We start from the raw sequence: 20,272 nt of genomic DNA, 5'->3' as shown, positions 1-20,272 counted from the left end.
GGAGGGAGTATTCAATATTACAGACAAACAGAACCAAGGACGAATCTTGGCTCTGATACCACTTGTTGAGAAAACTGTGTAATTTTCTCTCAAATAGTGAAATGAACCGATTCAGTAATTTCAGAGTTAACCCAATGGGGTCTACCTCGATAAAATTACTTTCCCAAATAAATTCTCCGGAAAGACTGGTGGCGACATTTTCCTCTCTTAAATACCAGACTCCAAACGGAATTTATCAGTCGATGTACAAAACACTACTACCAAACCCGCAAATAATATTGAATGCAATATCACAACAGAAAATAAAACCCAGAAATAAATGCGAAACAAAATTAATAAAGAAAGAACACAACCGAAAATTTGATAACGAAGTTCTGCCAAATTGCCAACATCTCCGAGCACCCTCTGCAGAGCTCGCTTATATTTAAAAGTAGAAGAGAATACAATATTTGGGATGTTTACAAATGGGGCAAGAGAGTTCCTTTTATGGGCAACTCTCCCCGAAGCTTTTAACTCCCTCCGATGTGGGATAAAATTTTTGACAAAATAGTCAAAGTTTGTAGGCTTGATACAAGAGCAACGACACTGCAACGCGATTGTACATGTGGGGCCACATCCGGCCATAGGTCTGGTACGAAGGCACGTAAACTTTGAGCACCTGTGGATGGTGACATAGGCAAATGCAGGGTCAGTGTTAAGTAACTATGCAAATATTCAAATCTAAAATCCTTCAAAACTATCATATGCTTTATCTATGAAGCTAAATCCCTAACTTTTTCCTATGTTTGCACAATGCATTTTTCTAGTACTATAAATACACACATTTCAAATGTATAACTTGAAGGAAGAAGATTGAGGGGAATCAGGTTTTCTAGTACTATAAATACACACATTTCAAATGTATAACTCGAAGGAAGAAGATTGAGGAGAATCACCTGATTCCGTAGGACAAGCCATCCCAAACCAAAGTACAACACTCCGAATAGAAGGATTACCGGGGCTATGACAGAATAGCAGAGAACGATTGTCAGAACGAGCATATCATCTGGAAATCTAGTCCCACAGTTCAGATCTCCCGGAGCCCAAGCTTCTTTCAATTCATCTTCAGTCTTGCAGAGATACTTCTTCTTTAGATGAAAAATTATTAAAGGAACTATTCGTGATAACTCAAGCCCATATCCAACAAAGAACCTGAATGCACAAAGTCAGTAGCGCATTTGAGTCTGTCTACAAGCCATCGAGACGAAGATATATTATGGGGATGATGTTCAATTTCACCACAACAGGCTAACAGCTAACTCAAAATAAGATGTAAAGAATGAGTATGATAGGGTTTAAGTTCCCTATCAAGAGATTTGTAGAGCACTCGAAGATTGAAGATAACTTCCTAGTTGAAGTTCTAGGGTTTTGGAACAAGAATGAGAAAAGAAGTATTTTATTTCTTAATTCTCAATGAATCAAAATAATAGAGAATTCTATTATTTATAGAATTCTAAACTCTAAAACCTATCTTGCCAAGCAAGCAAAATAAATAAATAAAAAGATTACAAAAGACATGTAAATCAAATAACTAACTAAAATAAAAGATATGATATTAAAGATGATCTTCGGCGAGATTTGCTAACTCGAGGACCCTATCAACTCTCCCGCCGTTGAAAACCACTTTGCCCTCAAGGTGGGTCATGAAAGAAGAATAGAGGCGGCTCGTCCTCAAAGTGAAAATGGAAATCATAATAGCAGTGGCCAGTAGGGAAAGCTGCGACGAGAAAGTGTAACTGGAGTAGAACTAAGGCAGTGCCTACTCGGTTGGCTGTAGCTGTGGATTTAGAATGATCATTGCTAACATTATTGTATTCTTCTATCAACTTGGCGTAAGCAAATACTACATTGACAGCATTTTCAATAGGTGTTTTCTCCCAATTTCTGGCAGTAACACTATAGATTTGCACAATCCTTTCAATAAGGGTAAATGGCCTAGCAACCTCTACACCAACCCGGCTCACATCCACCGTAGGTGGCATCACATCTGTGTGGAACGAGAAGGCACTCGAGATAGTGAGCTCCTCTGTACTAGGACTCTGTTCCATTGCCCACATTGAGGCCTTGCTCCGACTCCCAATTGCCAAAGAGAGCAGCCCCACAAATAAATCCGAATCCTCAAACTACTCAAATGAGAGGCATTACAAGAAATCTCACCAATCGCATTAGTAGCTGATAAATTCAAATACTCAAAACCAGAAAGCATAACAGCTTGCAAGAGCTCTTGCTCTTTAAACCAATTGTGTGCAAGATTAAGGTGTCTAAGATTCACATCACAGCCTAAACCGATCGCAAATCTCCCACTAAATGCATTCTCAGAAACGTCCAAATGCAGCAAATTCGACCAATTGAAGGTGGAGCTGAAATTTACCTCAGCAATGCGTACTGCTGCCTCGGTGCGTGACGGTGGCGGGCGCCATGTGCGTGTGGACGAGGCATTTTGCGGTGTATGTCTTATTGGATTGACCAGAATCTCACTAGCCGAAACTTTCTCACCCGCGACGTATGATGTCCGTTGCCTGCTCACTCTCCGGCAGCAGTGACACTTTTTCTGGGATTTTGAAACGTTGCCGGGATCATCAGAGTGACTTGCTTTGTGGTGAACTAAATAACCATCTACTACACCAGCGATGTGCTCAACAAAATGAGAATCTGGGGCCATGTTATGTCCGTCCCCCTTCATAGGGAACACCATCTCTTCCATGAGGCAAATTGTTGCAGCATCATCAAGATTAGATTGTGCAGTGGCTAAGGAATCTATCGCAACTGCCTGTTCATAAAAATTTGTCTCCGTGTGATTATCATTATAAACCACAGGAACACCTATTGCCTCGCCAGAAACATCCCGAATATGCCGAGCCTCAACCGGAAATTTGCCGTCGCCCCTATTGCAGTTTGGAAGTGGCAATTCAGCATCAAAACCCCACCCAGAATAAAACTTTGGGCTACCAAATCCAAGGAATTGATCAACATCTCTTATTGCATCCATTGGATCAAAACCAAGTTCATTAGAAACACCACAATTTGCCGATCCCATATTCCCATCACACACAATTGAATTTGAACTACTACCATTAGCAAAAATATTGCTACACTCCGCGTTCAAAGGACGAGCAACAAATTGATTGTCAACAATTGAAGGCAGAACATCTAACATATTCTTCTCAACCACACATGAAACTGCCTCTTCAGAGAATTTCGGAGCAAATACCTCTTGTGTGACCTCCTCCTTTTGCTGCGGTGGCAGGCGATTGGGCTCCTGGTTCACGACAGGAAACGCTGTTGTGCAATTGGGTTGCCGCTGTTCTAATTGCTGTGCGATGGCGAAAGTTTCCTTGAGTGTGCTAGGCCGTCGCATCAGTACTACCTGTTTCAGTGGGGGTTTGAGGCCCGCAATGAACAAAGAGGATAGCGTCGCCTCCCCGATGTGCGAAGCCTTTTGTAGCAATGATTTGAACGATGCTTGATAGGCTTCGACGGTAGAAGTTTGCCTGAGAGTAGCCAATCGACCGACGTAGTCATATAAATCGGGATCAAATCGCTGCTTAACGGCTAACAAGAAGTCATCCCAACCCTTTCCTTTGTTATTTTCCACCCAATATTCTCTCCAATCTGATGTTGGGTGATCGAAGAGATATTGCGTAAGATAAAGGCGATCATCTAGTGGTGTGTAGTGGTGATTATAGTACTTTTGGATCCTACAGATCCAATCTGGGGCATTCTCTCCGTCGAAACGTGGTGGCTCGAGGTGGAGGCGTGGCACGGCCCAAGGTTTGATACCCAGCGGTGATTTTGTGACCGACGGCGGAAGAGGCCAGCTCCGCTGAGGTGTCGCAACCGGCTGCTGGTCCGGCGGCTCCTTCGGTCTCGCAGCGGTAATGGCAGTTGTGAGCTTGGCGAGGGATTCCTCTATTCTCCTGTGAACCTGGTAGGAATATTCATGCAACGGTGGTGGAGCGTTGTTGGTGATTGTTTCCATCGCCACTGATAGTGGGGTGAAAGGAATAAGGGAATGAATTTTGGGAGGGATTGTTGCGTGAGATTTGAGGGGATTTGAGGGGTGGAATGGTATGGAGGAAGAGTAAACAATGGAAGCACCAATTGATAGGGTTTAAGTTCCCTATTAGAGCACTCGAAGATTGAAGATAACTTCCTAGTTGAAGTTCTAGGGTTTTGGAACAAGAATGAGAAAAGAAGTATTTTAATTCTTAATTCTCAATGAATCAAAATGATAGAGAATTCTATTATTTATAGAATTCTAAACTCTAAAACCTATCTTGCCAAGCAAGCAAAATAAATAAATAAAAAGATTACAAATGACATGTAAATCAAATAACTAACTAAAATAAAAGATATGATATTAAAGATGATCTTCGGCGAGATTTGCTAACTCGAGGACCCTATCAGAGTACAAAATAAAAGGACTTTTCATGAAAAGCCCTATTTTTTCAACGTTGAACCCTTGGAATTTTTTTTAAAAAACAGGTGCAAGAAATGACGGACTCACTGAGAAGATACAAACCACAACTAGTTAAGAAAGGCAAATGAGTCTTACTTCAAAGCCACAAAAGTCAAGAAGAATGTAGCACTTCCTGGAAGACTTGCTGCTAGTACATCAAATACACTGTTTGGATTATCCTCAATATCTTTGAATGAATCGAAAAGTGTGTGACCTACTGTGACACCAATGAATATGTTCAGCACCGAGAAATAGTAGTACTTCCCAGAGGCAGCCCTTTCCGCATGACTCTGTGAAGGTATATATGCCCTCGGCCTTGGATAGGAACAACAAGAAACTTGGCAACAGCGCCAAGAATATTATAAGCGCAATCTGAGGCAAGTAAGCCCCGAGGATTGTTCTGATCGTAGTCTGTTCCAGCACTGGTTTCAAGAAGGGGACCAATTTCTCCAGGTTAGCTAAAGTAGTCAGCGCTGAAATCAACCCAATAGGTATCATGTAAAAGAAGATGGTGAGAAACACTATGAAATAGACGACATATTGCCGGATCAGTCTCTCATAGAAATTCTTGGAAAGATTTGTCCATAGCAACTGGCGGGCCTCGGGAGCATCCATCAATGTCCATTTATCCAACATTGTATCGTGCAGACATTGTCCAGCGGCTGCTGCAGTTACCCTGTTATTGAAGAAAACCACAGCTGCAGATTGTTGTTTGTCTTTCAGGGCGATCTTTTGCTCAGATTCTAGCTTTGGAACCAGCTCTCTTATCTTTTTATTATAGTATTCTCTTATCTTATCTTGCTCAGATGGTTCTATTGATCTTTCACCGTGAAACCTCCATATGTGGTAATTCTTTACGAAACCAAACCTAGAAATATGATACTCAACTTCATCTGTGTCTCTAAAGCACTTGTTATCACATTTTTTACAAGCACATCTGATATTTTCTCCATCCATATATGCAGGTTTACTACTTGCAAACTTGATGAAATTTTCAAGTCCCTCCAAAAATTCTGGATTAAATTCACCATGAGGAAGTATACGTCTATACATCCATTGACGATTTCCACTCATTGTTATAATTCCTAATTGAAAATTCAGCTTATTTATTCATCAAAACATAAAAGAATCTTCACATATCATACAATAACATAACAATATCACATAGTATACCACTCGCTTCACCTTAAAACAAGTCGATGGAGCTAGGAAAGCTCCACCCCAAGCCTAGCCACCAATTTCTAACACTAAGGCATGCTCCTAAACAAATGAGTGTAGGCATGACAATGAATAAGAGAAAATAAAAGGAAAGCGGCTTACCCTTGGAGCTAAATTCTTCTCTTCAACTCCAAGCTATAAATCTCCTAGCTCCGCTTGTTGAATAAGAGACAACTGCAAAAAAAAAATGGTGATTAATCAGTACACATGCACTATTTATACTTAGTTCACAAGCTTGTGAGAACCTTTTAGAATACCTCATCACCATGAAAGAGATCAACTATTTGATAATGTGAGAAATCAGTGAGACCAAAGCATTAACATCTGCATGAATCAACAAGAGGGCAAAAAGAATCAGTACATATGAATACGTATGACATAAACTGAAACTATATTGAAATTGCTTCAAGAGCACTTGAATATCATAAACTGATAAAATTATTTTGCAAAGAATTAACTAAATCTAAAACTGTTCATGCAAAATATTTAATAAAATATTGTACTGCAGTCCAGCTTCGTTCCAAAAGAAAGGAAAATGAAAAGAACCCTGTGAAAGGCATTAGAATAAAACCGTTAGTTTTAATATAGTATATTTGCATATGTGCAGTAGTGTTTCAAGTGGAATGCTCCAGCATGGCAAGTACAGCTGAGGAGATTGTAAAGCTAAATGGATATTTAAATGGTAATGGTCATTTTGGTGTTTGTAAAATCATGTGTCATTTGATGAGGAAAATAAATTTTTTTAGGAATCAGAACACATATAACTTTCAGAAGTGAAACAAACAATCCAAACTAATTATTTCATTCTTGTTTCATAGCAATGTAACATAGTAAGCACGTATGCAACGAACATTGATCACAAAGGCATGGTTAACTTCTTTCGAGCAGATGAACTGCATATAAAAATTTAAAGTCAAAACAGTACATGAGTAACAAATAGTTTCTGACATTATGCAGATTTCAAGTACATCGATGCAGATTAAAGATGATTGAGAAAGAAGAGAACAAACAGAATGAACAATTCCATAAGCAAAAATAGAAGAGATAACAACAAAATTGAAAAATAGAAACATTATATTGATAAATTAACTTGCTTAGCATGTTTCAAATCATGGGACTGATTACTGATACTTAAAAATAAATTGCATTGCAGCAAAATAAATATGGATAGAGCATGCAGTGGTTGGGTGGTTTGTAAGGCTAAATATGCTTTTACCTAAGATATCACAGAATCTTGTATGCACCTTTTATAGCCATAACTGCTCAGATAAGATGACTATAACGTTTGATCTAGATGGTCTTCTGTCTCATTTTAACGCCCATTTTTGTTTCTGTTTTCTTGAATGAGCTGTAACCAAATAAGAATAAATAGTAAATAGAAATGTGTTGCTACTTGAACTCAATTTTGATAACCTTTTAACATATGTATACATCTATTAATTCATGTGTTTTTCCTTGTTTAAAAATAACAGGATAGTCCCAAAGATTCACATTTCCTTGTTTAAAAAATGATGCTACAAGATGAATGACTAACTAATCCAAAGATGCAACACAGGACAAGGAGCACTTTATAGATCAATTTCTCAGCATTTTACAGCATATGGAGATCTGATGTGTTTTAATTAACATTTCTGTATGGAAAAGAAAATAAAATCACAACTAGAATTACTGGTACAAGGCAGTCATCACAGCTGATCGACTTAACAAGAGGTCACAGCTGATACACTTAACATATTTCTGCCTAAATCCAATAAGAAGGTAATATTGACTCATATGATGGTAAAATATTTGGTCCTATAACTATAACACAATGGCCAACATCAAGACCAGCCATGGACAAAGAAACTTTAGTCTAAGTAGTACATTCCAAAACTCCATCACATGTAACAGTCTCACTGCAGATATCCCATCCTAGGCAACCTTAATGGCCATTGAATCGTGCATAGCTCTTGGATTCATAAAAGTGCAAGTAGAAGAAAACATCTATGTCCATTGCCATATATTAGGAAATCTCAGACTATGCAAAACAATTTTACATTCTGAAAGGAAGAACTTGCAAGAGAGGTACCTGCCTATTTTGTAGGATCAATTTGTCATATTTCAGTCACACAAATACTTATATTTTGTGATGATTTGTGTAGTTAACCATTGAGATTAGTTATATGCATGTGCAGAATGTCAAAATTGATTGGTGCAGAATTGTACAGACCCATAAATGAACAATAGTACAAACATAGGTCATGGGTTGCCTTTGTAATTCTACCCACTTTATCAACAATCAACATGATTTTTTCCCATTGATTTACTACTCTTTACATGTTTCTATCCACTTACAAAGTAGAAAGTAGATTTCAATCAAAAACTTTCATGACTTAATATGCTTCAACTAGCAAGCTTATACAGAAATTACAAAGTTGAAACATTCTATAAGGTTTCTGCACTCCACAAAATGGTGCAAAAATGCTACGAAGATCGACTGCAGGCACGTCCACAACACGACTCTGCTCTCAAAACTCTCTCTCCAAAAGTAAGTCTACTTCACTTTAATTATTTTATAATATTTATGCTCTTCATGTCATATCATTCGTATGTGTTTTGTATCAACTATTAGTTGCCCAACCTCCATAATCCAAAATATGCAACAATTAAACATGTGATATAAAATAAGCAAATGGAGATATGAATCATATAAGTCTAAACAAATGAAGGCAGAGGAAGCACCTGATCCTAGCAGCAATGGTATCTAAACAAACTCGAGTTCCCTCAAAAGAGACAAGAGTTCCCTCAAAACAGATCTGTAAAGCAAATTTCTAATAGAGCAAATTTTCTACTAACACATTACATATCACCTCACAATTAGAAGACCAGTGATGCCATACATATCCACTCACAATTAATTCTGCTGACACATTACAAAAACTCCCTAAATATATTGATAATATTAAGTAGAAAAAACCCTTATTATAACATAACATGTAAAAGGAGAAGAATGAAGAGTAATACCTATGTGTAAATGTGAAGTAAAAGAGGGGTGGAAGAGAGTGCTCAAATGAACCCAATGAACCCTAGCAAATCCAATTTAAGAAAAACTCAACCAATTCCCCCAAATCCAACCTACACTTGCAATATTTGAATTCGCTCTCACCTTAATTCTTCAAAAATTGGAGGTTAGAGCTGTGGACAAGGGTGGAGCCGAGAAAACAGAATTCCGCCGGTTTGAGGGGAGGAGACGGCGGTGGATGAAGCTCAGCGACGGTGATGGCTGTAGCTCGTCGACAGCGCAGGCTGTAGCTCGTCGACGGCGCAGGCTGCAGCTCGGCGACGGCACTGGTGTAGCTCGGCGACGCAGAAGAATGAATGACTTCAGCAAACGATTGTGTTTTGGATTATTTAATTTGATTCTTAAGATTATTTAATTCTCTTATTGTGTATATTGGAATATTTATATTAATTCTTAAGATTACTGACAGATTAATTCGGTCGGTGATGGCTTTACATTTAAAAATAAAGAAAAACAATACTACATCGCTGTATATATTCCGTGTAAAATACAAATGCTATTAAAAAAAGGGGAGAAAATTACCGACGGCTGATTCCCTAGGTATTGTTTGTGATCACCATTGCCTTGTAATATGTATCTGGATAGATTGCCTTAAAATACGACTCCACCTGTTCGTTAATGCTTTGACCTTTCTCGGGAGCAGGTATGTCTCGAACAAGAACAGCAAACTGCTCATTTTTCACTTCAGGAGACATAAGGGCTTCGGCTCTCATTTTCGAAACATGCCTGTACGATCGCCACAGGAGATAATACGTAACGAAAGAAACCCAATACGTAGCTGCCACAAATGCCCATAACCGGTCCCTTTTTTGCTGTTATCCACCATACAATTCAGTGTTATTAACCAAAATTAGCAAATACATCATTCTACAATAACAAAAACAGAGAAGGAACAGTACTAACTGCAATATGCCCCATGGATAGCTTGCCAAGTTCATTGAAAGTTCCTTCACTTGTGGTTTCATTAGCGTCTATTTTGTTCTCAGTAGTATAGGCAATAGGAAGAAGCACGGGAAGAAGAAGAATCCCCGAGAAAACCATTATCCCCAATGCTGCACCAGATCAATCAATAGTACTACCTCCGCCTCCCAAATTTTGACATACTTTGATCCGGCACGGACTTTAAGAAATGTAATGGAAAGTGAGTTGAAAAAGTTGGGGGGACGTGGGTCCTACATTTAAAGTATTAGTTTTATAATAAAATGTGAGTAGGAATAAGTTAGTGGAATATGGGGTCCACTACTAAAAATAGTAAAAAGTGAAGTGTGTCAAAATTTGAGGAACGGACCGAAATAGTAAACTGTGTCAAAATTTAGGGGACGGAGGAAGTATAAAACTAAACTTAATCAATCTAATTGACAACGAAATTAGACAGCAAAACAACAATAGAACCGTTTAACCGTAGCAAATATATATAATACAAAATATATTTTACTATTAAATTTATTAAATAATAAAATAATTAATTATGTCTCAAAAAATGTTAAACCTTATAGATAATTAGTTATATAGTATATATAAATATTAAAATATGGTGAAATATAAAATATACAAATTATTAGTTAATGTAGATGAAAATTAGTAATATTATGTATATATAAATAGATAAAGTTCATATTAAGTCAAAAAAAGTATGGGTAGAGTAATATTATACTACCAAATGGGGGCGTTCAATTGCTAACTAATTAACAATCATAAATTAAGACTAAATCCTAGCCATTAGATTAAGAGATCTAGTGGTGGTAATAATGTCGCATAGAGTATATTTTAAATTTAAAAAGTTATTAAATAAACTTAAAGGGTATTAATGTCAATTCTTTCTCATCAAAATTATTTCAAAACTTTAAATTTACGTAACTCTCTCGATTTAAATTATTTTTTTGCAAAAAATATATCAAGTTAAAGATAATTTTATAAAGATTGCAACGAGATCTCAATTGCATATGTTCGGACGATGTTCGGGTAATGAAATTTGATAAATTATATTTTAATTTTCGCTTATGTTGATAAGTAGATTTTATCAACAAATATAAAAAAATCTTAATATAGTGTATATAAAATATCAATAAAACTGTGTTTCGCGTGGGCGTCTCCATCTCGTCTCGGAGAGACGAGACCACAGCGAGACGGCGTTGTGGGCGTCGTCTCGTCTCCATCCTGTCGCCTTCTCGTCTCGCGTCTCGCGCGAAAGAGGCGAGCCGCGAGACAGCTCGCCACGCACCAACACCACGTGACGAGCGCTAGGCGTGACACCCACTCGCAAGTGGGCGTCGTAATTATGACGTCATAATTAATTTTTTTAGAAAAATTCGACTTTTAGAAGAAAAAAAATTAAAAATATTTTTTTAAAATAATGGTAATATTACCCTTTTTTTTAACAGTAACTTTTTTTTTATTTTTTTTATTTTTCTTATTCTCTAAATACACACTACTCACTTTCATTCTCCATTCCACACACAAACACTACAAACACCACATCTATTCTTTCTTCTCTCAATTCACATCTCTTTCCTCTCCAATTTCTGTAAAAATGTCCGGTGACGAAAACTCCGGCGGCTTCGATTTAAACGCGTTTGGCGATTGGGGGGTATGTTCAACTCTTTCGTTGGTTCGTCGACGCTGGGAACCCAAGGCTCGGCGACGCCGGTGCCGTACCAAGCACCACATTTTGATCTGGATGGGGGGACGACCAGGCGGTGGAGGCTCCGCCAGTCGCGATGCCGAGGAGGAACAGGGCGAGGAGGAGGAGGAGGAGGATTTGGGCCGTCATCCATACAGTCGCAAGGAGACGTTGGCTCTATACGCCGCTTGGCTCACCGTCTCGTACGATCCCATCGTCGGGATTCAACAAAACCGCTTGTGTTTTTGGGAGAAAGTCACCAAAGTTTACGAAGAGTCAAAGCCGACTGGGGCTTGCCGCCGCAACGTGAAGATGCTCCGCAGTCATTGGGACCGGTGCGACAGAGATGTTAAAAATTTTTGCTCGATCTACAGGGCTTAAGAGGAGCATTACCAAAGCGGAGCCAGTGAGGCCGACATTCTGAAGAGCGGCGATGCGAGTCTTTAAAGACGTCGTCAAAAAAGATTTCAAACATATCGATGTTTGGGAGTTGGTCAGAGACGAAGAAAGGTGGGCTGGCGGTGTCTGGTCCTCGAGCTCGAAACGCACGAAGCACACGGGGGGTGGCTACTCGTCTAGTGAGGGCGGCGGGTCAGGCAACGCCTCATAGAGTTTGAGGACACGCCCACCGATGTCGGTGGCTCCTCCTCCGGTTCACGACGTCGGCCGCAAGGGACCAAGGCGGCGAAGGCGGCTAGAGGGAGGCGGAGGGAGAAGGGGAAGGGCCGAGGCGAATCAAGCCAGGCGGGCTCGGGCTCGAGCACTTCCCTGTGGTCCATATGCATGCTCGCCATGATGGTTGACACTTCCGGCATGACGCCTCCACAATATGAACATCATATTGCCGGAATGCAGGAGATGGCAAGACAACTTGGTATTCGGCCATCCACTAACTTGGGTGCACTACCACCGACTTCGGGGGATTATTAGCCGGCGGAGTAGTTTTTAAAATTTAAATGTTTAGAATTTCTAGTATTTTAAATTATGTCTTTTTTATTTTTTTTAGGATTTTAATTATGTCTTTTTTATATTTTTAGGATTTTAAATTATGTCTTTTTTATATTTTTAGGATTTTAAATTGTAATTTTATTTTATTTAATGAAGTGTGTTTTTAATTAATTGGATTTGTTGAAAATAAAAATAAAAAATGAAATTGAATGAATAGTTAAGATATGAGATGGTAAAGAGATATATGGATGTATGTGTTGTCTCTTAGTTAAGAGATGGAGTGAAAAGTACAATGGGGCCATGAGTAGTGAAGAGATGAGGGGGTTAAGAGATGGATAAGAGATTTCGTTATGGATGACCTTAATCTCATCCACTCATTTCAAAATCCAAGGGTATAGATTTAGTCTTAGTTTTGGATTATGGTGTTATAAGCATTAGAAGAGGACCCCTAACAAATATATATAATCAAATACAAACTAGTGTTATTTAGTTTAAATGAAAATATACTTTAATATTAATAGATGGGGTATATAAATTAAATATATACTGTAAAAATATTAATATTTAGTAAATAGTAGTATTAAACCGGAAGGGGTCAGCTAAGGCAATATATAAGACATTTGGTGCTACACCAATAATAAGTTTAAATTTGTATACTCTTTGAAAAAATAAAAAATAAATTAAATTCTATGTGGCATCTCTTCCTCCTCTTACTCATAATTCACATTCATTTCATCTTCCCCTGCAACTCCCTATGCATCTTCCTTACAAACTCTTACCGAATTTTGCTTGTAGAAATTCTCCGAAAAGCCGAAGCATTTATCCAAACCCGCCCCTTCCACCTCCTTCCCCTCCGGTATCGCCACCTTATTCGGCTTCACGGAGCCGTGCTGCCGCACCAACACGGCTTTGATGTGCTTCGCCGGAGACGGCCTCTTGAAAAACCTCCTCGGCGTGCCGCTCCAAGGCGCCGGAGATCTCGCCGGAGACTTCTTGGAGAAGAGGTAATGAGCCGGGCTCGGGCTAGAAGGGGAAAAACGGAGACTTTTTTTCTGCTTCGACTTTTTCCTCGCTCTTGTTATTCTCGAAGCTTCCAGCTCCCATTCTCGCGGCTGTTCTTCGCCGTAGCTTAGTGCTCATCGTTATTCATATTTGGGGCATAATTATCGCCAATTTCACCTGATGAATGGCTATTGAGCTCTTCAGAGGGTTTGGGTCTAGAAGTGCAAACTCCCATTTCCGTTTATACACACAAAATCTCAACTTTTTTTTTCTCTCTCTTTTTAATGGTCCGCAGAGAGAGGCAGAGGTGGTGCTTTAGCTTTCTACCGGCGGCAATATGACGTTCAAAAGGTGGAAAGTTGAGGGGAAGATGAAATGAATGAGAGGAGGAAGAAATGCCACGTAGGATTTAATTTATTTTTTATTTTTTTAAAGAGTATACACATGTAAATTTATTATTGGTGTAGCACCAAATGTCTTATATATTGCCTTAGCTGATCCCTTACCAACTACAACTAACAATTATAGATGGATGGATATGAAATTAGTGGTTCATACTAATTGACTATAGGACGTATCTAAGTCGTGAGAGGTGGATTAGGAACGAAGGAAGAAAAGTGGATTAGGAGATCCATTCCGGTTGAACTCCTACAAGCTATGCCGAGGTCATTATAAATCTCATCAAATAAACAAGCTTCTGATTCTCGATCTTCTCTAAACAAAAAAAGACCAGAAATCAGAGATCCATCCATGGCAGCAGCTTTCGCAGCTCTAGTTTCTCTTCAAAATGATCTCTGCCTCATCTACGATCACCCCAACTATACCTTTGAGGAAGAACAGATTAACTCCCTTTGGGATATTGTCTGGTTCCTGATCGATTTCATGGAAAGCTACGACAATTCCCATGGTGCCAGAAGAGAAACAGCAGAAGCTTTAGAGATGCGAATCGCATGCGCAGCTCAAGTGGCAAAAGATGTGATCGAAGCACATATGGTCCATCAGATCCGTTGTGGAAATACGCAATCATCTCGTTTCCTGCTGGATCTGCACAAAGCAACCCAAGGAATGGATTACATGAGAAGAAAGGCATCAATCGTCAGTTCGCAAAGTGGATTGTTGGAGCCCTCCAAAAATTCATTATCATCACCGTCCACGAAGTCAACGCCTCTTCTAAGCTCTTCCATGGTCGGATTTGATGATATCGTACTTCCACTTCTGCATCTTCTCACCAGAGGTCCCTTGAGTCGAAGAGTCATCCCCATCGAAGGCATGGGTGGAATTGGTAAGACTACTCTTGCCATAAATGCATTTCAACATCCATATATAGTGCAACACTTTGATGTTTGCCTTTGGGCAACAATATCTCAAGAGTATAGCATTCACAAAATCTTGTCACAACTCTTGTCTTGTCTGAAACGATCCACTAGTGGAACTGTTGATGAGATGCGAGAAAGGTTATACAAGAGTTTATTCGGACAAAGGTATTTGATTGTTCTAGATGATTTGTGGAACCTCAAAGCCTGGGATGATATGAATGTTAAATCCTTGTTTCCGGATACAAACAATGGAAGCCGAGTAGTGGTGACTACTAGGCTTGCAGATGTAGCTTATGACTTGGGCGATTATTCTGTTGCAATGAGTTTTCTGGATGAGGACAATAGTTGGCTTCTATTTTGTCAAAATGCATTTGCAGAGCAACAAGGTTGCCCTCCTGAGTTGGAGGAGACTGCAAAGAAGATAGTTTCACGGTGCAAAGGACTTCCCCTAGCAATTGTTGTTATCGGAGGCCATCTGAGGAAGTCCCCAACGGCTCTTGCCTACTGGGAGAATGTTGCACAATCAATTTTGTATTCTACAGGGAACTATGAGCAATGCTTGAATGTGTTATCTTTGAGTTATCGATACTTGCCTGCTCATCTAAAGCCATGTTTCCTACTCCTTGGAGCATTTCCAGAAGATGAACAGATTTATGCAGAGGATGTTCTTAAACTTTGGATTGCTGAAGGATTTATACAACATTGTGACGATTTCAGCCTGGAAGAGGTTGCAGCGGATTATTTATGGGATCTTCATTTGAGAAATCTCATAATAATGGATTGGTTGGACTATAAGGGAGACATATCTGTATTTAAAGTACATGATATAGTAAGAGAATTGTGCCTACAAACTGCCAAGAAAGATGAGTTTTTATCAGTGTTTGAAACTTCAGGAGGCATAACTAGGGAGCGTCGGGTTTTAATCAATGGAGAGGTGAATCATGAAACAATAAACAATCTGAATGACTTGAAATTGTTGAGAACATTGAGTAACGTTTTTATGACATTCATAAGTGAGTCTATTTTTCAGCATGTTAACTTGCGGTATCTTAATGTGAATCTTGTTTATATCCCTAGTCGGATTTTTTATTATCTTCCCTCGTCGATATCATTTCTTTGGAATCTGCAAATATTAACAATTTTTGTACCAAATCAATCAATAGTAATTGCACCTTATGGGATTTGGGAGATGGTACAGCTTAGGCAGATTGAGGTCAACATGATTTGTCTCATTGATCCTCTGGGCTTGGATGAAGCAAATCGCATGGTTATGAGAAATCTATACACACTTTTCAAAGTGGAGAATTTCAGGCTTAGTGAAGAGGCTTGCAAGAGAATCCCCAATGTCAGACGACTAGAGTTATCCTATTGTGATGAAGTAAGTTGGTATTACTGTCCCCGCAATCTTGGCTGCCTTAGTCAGCTGCAATCCCTAGCATTGAAGTTCGACGGCAATTCCAAGTGGCGTGAGTTCGCTACGAACCTCACTTTCGCAAGTTCTCTCCTATCGCTGAGTTTAATTGGCTGTGGTGTTGATTGGGAAGAGTTGACAATGATGGTTGGATCATTGCCTCATCTTGAAAAGCTTTTATTGCGGAAAAATTCGGTCATTGGATCTGTTTGGACCCCTGTTGAGGGCAAATTCTGTCACTTGAAATCCTTGACTATTAATGCTTGTGGTGATTTAGTTTGTTGGAATGCTGACAACTCCCATTTTCCAGTCCTCGAACAACTTCATCTAGAAAATTTGTGTAAATTGATTGAGTTCCCTTCAGGCATAGGAGAAATAGCAACGCTCGAAGATATTGTTTTGAAATTTTGCAGCGCATCTTCGAGCATTTCAGCAATGAGAACATTGGTAGAGCAAGAGGAGCTTGGTAATGAGAGCCTTCAACTTATTGTATGTTTTCGGGGTAACGTGGAAGCAGTGGAGAGCTTCAAGAAGGAGGTTGAAGAAGAGGGTCTCACCAGCAGTACTAATTTGTCCCTGCATTTCAGAACTTCCAAATAACTTCCATTCATCCGCTTGTTGCATCTCAAGGTCTTCTATTCCACTTAACTTTTTTTTATCCTTCATTTCAAATTTATTGTGTTTTAATTCAATTATAAAATTATCAATTACTCCCTTTATTCCAAGTTATTTGAGTCGTATTTCATTTCTAGCTGTGCCTAGGACCCGTGCTCTTCAATCTGAAGCAATATTATGCACCACTAATAGGCTAGTTTTCATCACTTGAATTCGACCACTTTTCACATTCTTTAGTTGAATATTTGCATGAGAAGATGCTAGTTTGGCAGGGAATTGAGCATATGGTTCATAGGCATTGTAGAAAGGCATTTGTAGTGGAGTGATGCAAAAAGAAGGCAAAAAGTGCAAGAATTTGAAGAAAATAAAAAAACTGGCAAACTACCCAAGCTGGATCCGACGGAAAAATTGCATGAAGCCACTTTAGTACAATTACAAGACCGGTCCTTTTGCAACATGTGTCCACCTCCATCCAAGGCATGAGAAAAGGGAATTATCTTTTGTAAATGAGAGATATGTAAGGAAAATACTCAACTTAGCTTGGGACCAACTATCAACACGTTCCATATCATCTTTAGTTTTAGCTCACTCTCTCTCTAGAAATTACTCTTTTTCATTACAGGACAGCCATCATTTTTTGTTTACTATGGGGTGAAGTTTTAGTTTGTTTGTAGTGTTTAAATGCTCTAGTTCTTTTGTAGCAATTGTTTTGGTTGTACTCTTGCTAGCATCTTAACTCCACAGTTATGAGTGTTGCCCTTATTTTGTTGCATATTGAGGTACTCCCTCCGTCCCAAGATATTAGATCTCTTTCTTTTGGAAATAGGAATTTAGGAGATGTTATTTAGTAGTGTAAGTGGAGTTGGTAATAAAGCAAATTTTTACAATAAATAAAAATGGCTCAAGTATGTTAGGATACCTGAAAATGGTATATGAGTCTAATATCTTAGAACGGAAGGAATTGCTCTTGTTGTTTAGTTGTGTTTGTTAGCTAGTTGCTTAGTGCATTTAATTTTTAGTTTTCATTATTATAATTTAGTTGTAAGCTTGAGTTTGTATTATTTCTAAGTCTCATTGCAGTTTGTGTTCAAGGATTTTTTCCTTATTTCTAATCTTTTATTTTTTTCTCCTATAGACACGTTTCTTTCCACCTTCCAATTGTGATAATGGAAGATTAGTCCCAAAGTTTGTAACTACTCCATCCCAAAGTTTGTAACTACTCCATCCGTACTCCGTACTCGAAATTTTTTTCACTTATTTTTATTTTTATCAGTTCCTAAAAGTTTGTCACCTTTGACTTCTATTATTTTTTGTAGTGAACCCCATATTTCACTGACTCATTCTTACTTACACTTCATTGTAAAACCAATATATAAAAGTAGGATCTACTTACCACCTACTTTTTCAACCCAATATCCAGTACATTTCTTAAAATTCGTGTCGGGTCAAATTATTACGGACTGAATACCACATAGGTTGTGAGAACAACTGGTGGCCATGGAGCATGGAGGAATACCAAACGACAGCGACGTGGTTTAATGAAGTAGCCCAACATGAAGGAACTACAGTTGAGATCTTGCCTTTTGAAGCCACCCCTCCTCACGGCTAGTTCCTGTGACGACCCGCCCTCCTAGGGTACAATAAATTCGGCGGTCGCCACCAAGACAACATAAATGCAACAAGAACAAGGCTAGGGCTTCATTTAAAGAGATTGGCCAAGGTATTTGATGAACTATCAAGGCGGAAAATCAACGGTTTAATCAAGAAAAAAAATCAATGAAGAAAAGATATCATAACTACGATCCAAAACAAGAGTTTGACATAAATCCAACATAACCACAACAAGTCTCAATCTTCTAACTCAAAGGAAAATAAGTTCAAGATAACCGAATGACACCAAGAGATACTAAAGTGTTCAAAAACCCAGCGGAAACGATCAAGAGAAAAGTGAAGCCATGTATGAAGACACAACTACACTCGAAGTTCAAAATGTTCATCTTATTCAATTAATGTGCTCAACACCCGCCACCGCTCGTCGCCATTCAACCTGCGTTTATACATATCCATAGCCAATGTAGCCTAATGGAGCGTACTCACAAACTAGGCATCAGACACACAATATCATCAAAACAATCACAGGCATGACATAACGTTTCAAACCACCCTTATAACACCAATCAATACTTTGCAAGAATTAAAAGAGAGTTTAAGAATAAAGCCCACCTCGACTGCTTAGATTTCAAGTATGTTCTTTCCCTTTGTTATCCTGCTTCGCAATCGAGGTTTCACCTTTTTACCACATATCATGTATCAATCTCAACACAACTTCCTAAATCATACATGCCTCACGTTTCCCTTTTCCCATCGATTTATCTTACTATCAACAATCAAAATCAAGTCATATTCATCCCATAAATTCATTTGCATCTTAACTCTAGATCTATCATCAACATATGTCACACAAGAGTATTTTGCCAACATACACACACAACACACACACACGCAACACACACACGACGCACACACACATGCACACATATATTCCATATTCCCTTTATCCCACCTTCACTCAATCAAGATGCATGAGGGTTCAAGAATACCGATCAATCGGTTAGACGAAGAAGAATTAATATAAGAATACCTTTTTGGAGGAAAACGAACGGTAGAAACAAAGTATAGACTTGGTTCTTCAAAAATCTTGAGGCTCAAACTCTAATTCTTCTCAAAGGATGAAGGATTATTAGAGAAAAGTAGAAGAAAATTGAGAGAGTGAGAAGAGAGGGAGGGGCCGAGAGTTTAGGGGTGGGGGGCGAAAATTTGTGATGGCTAGGGTTAGGATTTTGGCTTCTTATTTATAGGGTTCAATAAAATCTTTAGGTAATTAAATAGAATATTTGGAAAGATTTTATTCTCCACAATTAATTAAAAACAAATATTGTGGAGTAGAGAATAAGAAATACCAAAAATAAACTAGGGTGTCAAGGCATGCAAATTTTCGAAAATTATGGCCCTTATTTAGCCAAAATTTTGTTTTGGTATATTTTCCGGAGTAGAATAAAATATCACGGAGCAAAATAAAATAAAAATCCTCCCATTTTAATAGGTAGTAGGCGTGTAGTATAGGTAGTAAATAAGGAAGGGATTTTGAATATTAACTAAAATAATATATGGCAAGATCTTCTTGAGGTATGGTAAGATTTGTTAGAATATTTGATTTTAGGTATGGAAGGAAATCAATAAGAAATCAATTAAACAAGTAAAATAATTTTTCCTTCCCAAAATGGGTGATTTTCGAAAATCACCAAGAAATAAGGGGGTGTCGATTTATTTTTTTTTCTCTCATTGAGGAATAAGGAATATTTGGATTTTGGGATTTAATTTGGATAAATATCCCAAGAATTAAATTAAATCCGGAAAAATAGGATTTTCTCCAATAAGGCTAGGGATGTTCGAAAATTCCAAGGAAAAAGGTTATGGAAAAAATATCCTAATAATCTCACTCACCCATAAACAATTTAATTATCACATAATTTCTCCTTTAATTCAAATATTCACATGCCACGTCATATAATCAACAAGTTTG

General features: G+C 38.4%; 1 protein-coding gene, 1 long non-coding RNA gene and 1 pseudogene across 3 annotated transcripts; 1 reads left to right on the top strand and 2 right to left on the bottom strand.

The window, feature by feature from the left end:
* Positions 1-451: 451 nt before the first annotated feature.
* LOC125195456 lies at positions 452-9,824 on the bottom strand (annotated as a pseudogene).
* Positions 5,703-9,086, bottom strand: LOC125193004. The gene is made up of 5 exons (XR_007171509.1): positions 8,862-9,086; positions 8,720-8,781; positions 6,933-7,064; positions 5,974-6,040; positions 5,703-5,890 (listed from the first exon to the last, which is right to left on the bottom strand). It is a non-coding gene; the product is annotated as an uncharacterized LOC125193004 (long non-coding RNA).
* A 4,152-nt stretch (positions 9,825-13,976) lies between the features above and the next one.
* LOC125193328 (putative late blight resistance protein homolog R1B-23) lies at positions 13,977-17,461 on the top strand. Of its 2 annotated transcripts, XM_048091099.1 has the most exons (3): positions 13,977-15,676; positions 15,827-16,704; positions 16,962-17,461. In XM_048091099.1, exons 1-2 carry the CDS (start codon positions 14,098-14,100, stop codon positions 16,672-16,674), a joined length of 2,427 nt encoding a protein of 808 aa, XP_047947056.1. In that variant the 5' UTR covers positions 13,977-14,097; the 3' UTR covers positions 16,675-16,704; positions 16,962-17,461. The 2 variants fall into 2 exon arrangements, with proteins under 2 accessions (XP_047947056.1, XP_047947055.1); XM_048091098.1 differs by having other exon boundaries at positions 13,977-16,704.
* The last annotated feature ends 2,811 nt before the right edge of the window (positions 17,462-20,272 follow it).

This window comes from Salvia hispanica, chromosome 6, assembly GCF_023119035.1.
Source record: "Salvia hispanica cultivar TCC Black 2014 chromosome 6, UniMelb_Shisp_WGS_1.0, whole genome shotgun sequence".
Taxonomy (NCBI): Eukaryota; Viridiplantae; Streptophyta; class Magnoliopsida; order Lamiales; family Lamiaceae; genus Salvia; species Salvia hispanica.
Note: the sequence above shows the minus strand (reverse complement) of the source record. Positions and strands in the feature narration are given on the sequence as shown.

Bases quoted from the DNA above. Each gene is read 5' to 3' on its own strand.
- LOC125193328 (XM_048091098.1), top strand. From the start codon at position 14,098: ATGGCAGCAGCTTTCGCAGCTCTAGTTTCTCTTCAAAATGATCTCTGC.